General features: G+C 16.8%; 2 protein-coding genes across 4 annotated transcripts in view; both read left to right on the top strand.

The window, feature by feature from the left end:
- LOC102680465 (beta-1,3-galactosyltransferase 5) overlaps nt 1-547 on the top strand; it is a 2,138-nt gene extending 1,591 nt beyond the window's left edge. The window contains exon 2 of the mRNA XM_006610196.2: nt 131-547. Within this exon, the coding sequence (XP_006610259.2) occupies nt 131-371 (241 nt within the window). The 3' untranslated portion in view covers nt 372-547. The remainder of the gene's footprint in view (nt 1-130) is intronic.
- Nucleotides 1-2,580, top strand: part of LOC102680605 (gamma-tubulin complex component 3) — a 16,140-nt gene that overhangs the window by 7,966 nt on the left and 5,594 nt on the right. Inside the window, exons 2-4 of one of the 3 annotated variants that reach the window (XM_031515468.1) lie at nt 1,612-1,692; nt 1,952-2,118; nt 2,445-2,577. In XM_031515468.1, coding sequence (XP_031371328.1) covers nt 1,620-1,692; nt 1,952-2,118; nt 2,445-2,577 — 373 coding nt within the window. In that variant the 5' untranslated portion in view covers nt 1,612-1,619. Of the gene's footprint in view, nt 1-1,598; nt 1,693-1,951; nt 2,119-2,444; nt 2,578-2,580 lie in introns of those variants that run through there. The other 2 variants (XM_031515467.1, XM_006610197.2) reach the window with 2 other exon arrangements.

Genomic DNA, 2,580 nt, shown 5'->3' with positions numbered 1-2,580 from the left:
TAAGTTTTTTTTATTATAGTAAATTATTATAAATAATTTTTATATTATTTATAATTTTATTTAATTTATAAATATTTTTATAATTTCATTTTTCTTTTATTCTTAATTTAAAAAATAAATTGATTTTTAGGTATTTAGAATGTTGTATACGAGATAAAAAAAAAAAACTCAAATGTGAGTTTATTGCAGGACCTGATGGAGGTAAAAAAGAATTACATATCAAGTTTAGAAAATTTTCTGAATATTGTCAATGGAATTGTTATAAAAGAATGAAAGAACAATTAGTATCAAAAACTTGTGTAGTTGCTTATGAAGAAGAAATGCACATTGTGAATTCTAAAGCTTATGTTTATTATGTACAAAATTTATAAAGTTAAATAAGTTATATTTGTTATATTATTTAATTTATTATAAATTAATGATTAATAAATACAACATTTTTAAATTATTAATAATGATAATAATGAAACTTGATGTTTTTATCAAGTGTAAATTAAAAAATAATTATTAAATATTAAATATAAACATGTCAAATTATACAATTTAATCTTGTTATTTTATTTCAAATTTTTATAATAATAATGAAGAATTTATAATTTTTATTTGTGAAAATATTTTTGTTATATTATATTGTTATATTATATTAATATAATATTATGCTATTATACTTTAATATAATTATTTAAATATATTTAATATAAATATACAATTACAAATATATATCTCCAATTTAAGTTAGAAATGTTTATATCTGAAAAGAAAAGTTTATTATTATATATTTATTATTATATTTTATATATATACATTTATGTTATATAATTTTCTCAATTCTTGATTCAACATAAATTAAATTAAATGAAAATTTACATATAATTAATAAATACATTAAAAAATCGCTTAAATATGAATAATATTTAAGACCAAGAATTGTAATTTATTAGAAATAGGAAAACATATGTAAGAAATAATAATATGAAAAAATAAGAAATAAATTAGATTTAATAGGATATAAAAACTGATGACGTGCATAACGATTTTGAATTATTATAAATTTAATATAATACTTTTATATATTATCTTGATTTTTAATTGTTATAATTTCTTTTTTTAATGATAAAATAAAGTTTCTAAAAAAAGTAAAAAGGAATCAATAATTAAAATTGAGATAGAAAAATTGAAAAAAAAAATTAAAAAATCCCTAAAGTGTAGTATAACAATAGTCTTTTTTTAGCTATTAAATTTAAGTATACTTAAATGATAGAATTTAATTAATTTCAGTAAGAATTTAATAATTTTTATAATAAATTTAGAATTAATTGAAAACACATTTTCATATTTCAAGATATAATTGTATTATAAAAATTATGAATATGGTGAATAGGTTACATTGGAATTATCTCCAATTTAAGTTCGAAATACTAAATTGTAACTAACTTTGCGATATATAATATGAAGCAAATACACAACACTAAGTTCATATGATATTATAACAATAACAAACTAATGCGCATACGTAAATTAGTTGCACGAATGGCGATAACTTGAGTTTATATATAATCTTTATTTAAATAAACTAATATTAAATATAATTAAAATAAAAATATATATTAAAAATAAACATGATGGAAGCTGAAACTGTTGGTAATCTCGTCCAAAAAATGATTATTTCGCTTTGTGGAGAACAAAAGCCAGGTAAAATTTAATTTTTCTATATGTTCGTTTATGTTAAAAAAGCATTTTGTTAAATAATAATTGTAAATGAAACATTTATAATTTTCATTTATGAATTATATTTTATTAAAAAAATTAGAAATATTTCATAATGAATAGTTTATGAATAATTCACATTTAGAAATTAAAATTAAATTTTATATATTTTGTATATATTGTATATATCAATTATATTTTCAATTTGAAAAAAGTTTTTTTTTATATTAAATTATGATTTCAGAAATAATTAGAAAATGGATGCGTTTTTCTCTTGGATTATTATCATCAACTCAAGGAATAGAAACATTACAAGAGGATGAAATTAGTATAGGAAATCAAATAAGAGAAAAATTATCAATATGTGATGCAACACAGTTTGACAAATTATATAATGAATTAAAATCTGGGGTATGATATAAATTTAATTTTTAAATTTATAAAATCTATGTTTCATAAAATGAATATAATTAATTAATTATCTTAATTAATGATCAATTAATGATCTTAATTAAATATATATACATTTAGCGAACAAAAAAATAAATTTTGTTTTAAAATAAAAAAAAAATTTAGTTAAAAAATTTTTAAGTAATTTTTTGATAATATTCAATAAATAGAATCCTAAAATATTAAATTTAAATTTAAAAAATATTCATAGTTTGAATATATTATGTTATATTATATCATATTATATTATANTAATTATATATATATATGATCATCTGTTACTTTAGCCATTAAAGAACAGGACACAAATTCTGATATTCTTGTTAAACATGTGTAATTCAGCAGAACAATTAAGGGGTAGAGTCTTTTCAGCACCTGAATTAAAATTAGGTTTATCTTCATCATCTGCATCCACTAGTGGTA

This window comes from Apis dorsata, unplaced genomic scaffold, assembly GCF_000469605.1.
Source record: "Apis dorsata unplaced genomic scaffold, Apis dorsata 1.3 scaffold_70, whole genome shotgun sequence".
Taxonomy (NCBI): Eukaryota; Metazoa; Arthropoda; class Insecta; order Hymenoptera; family Apidae; genus Apis; species Apis dorsata.
This window is presented reverse-complemented; position numbering and strand designations above follow the sequence as displayed.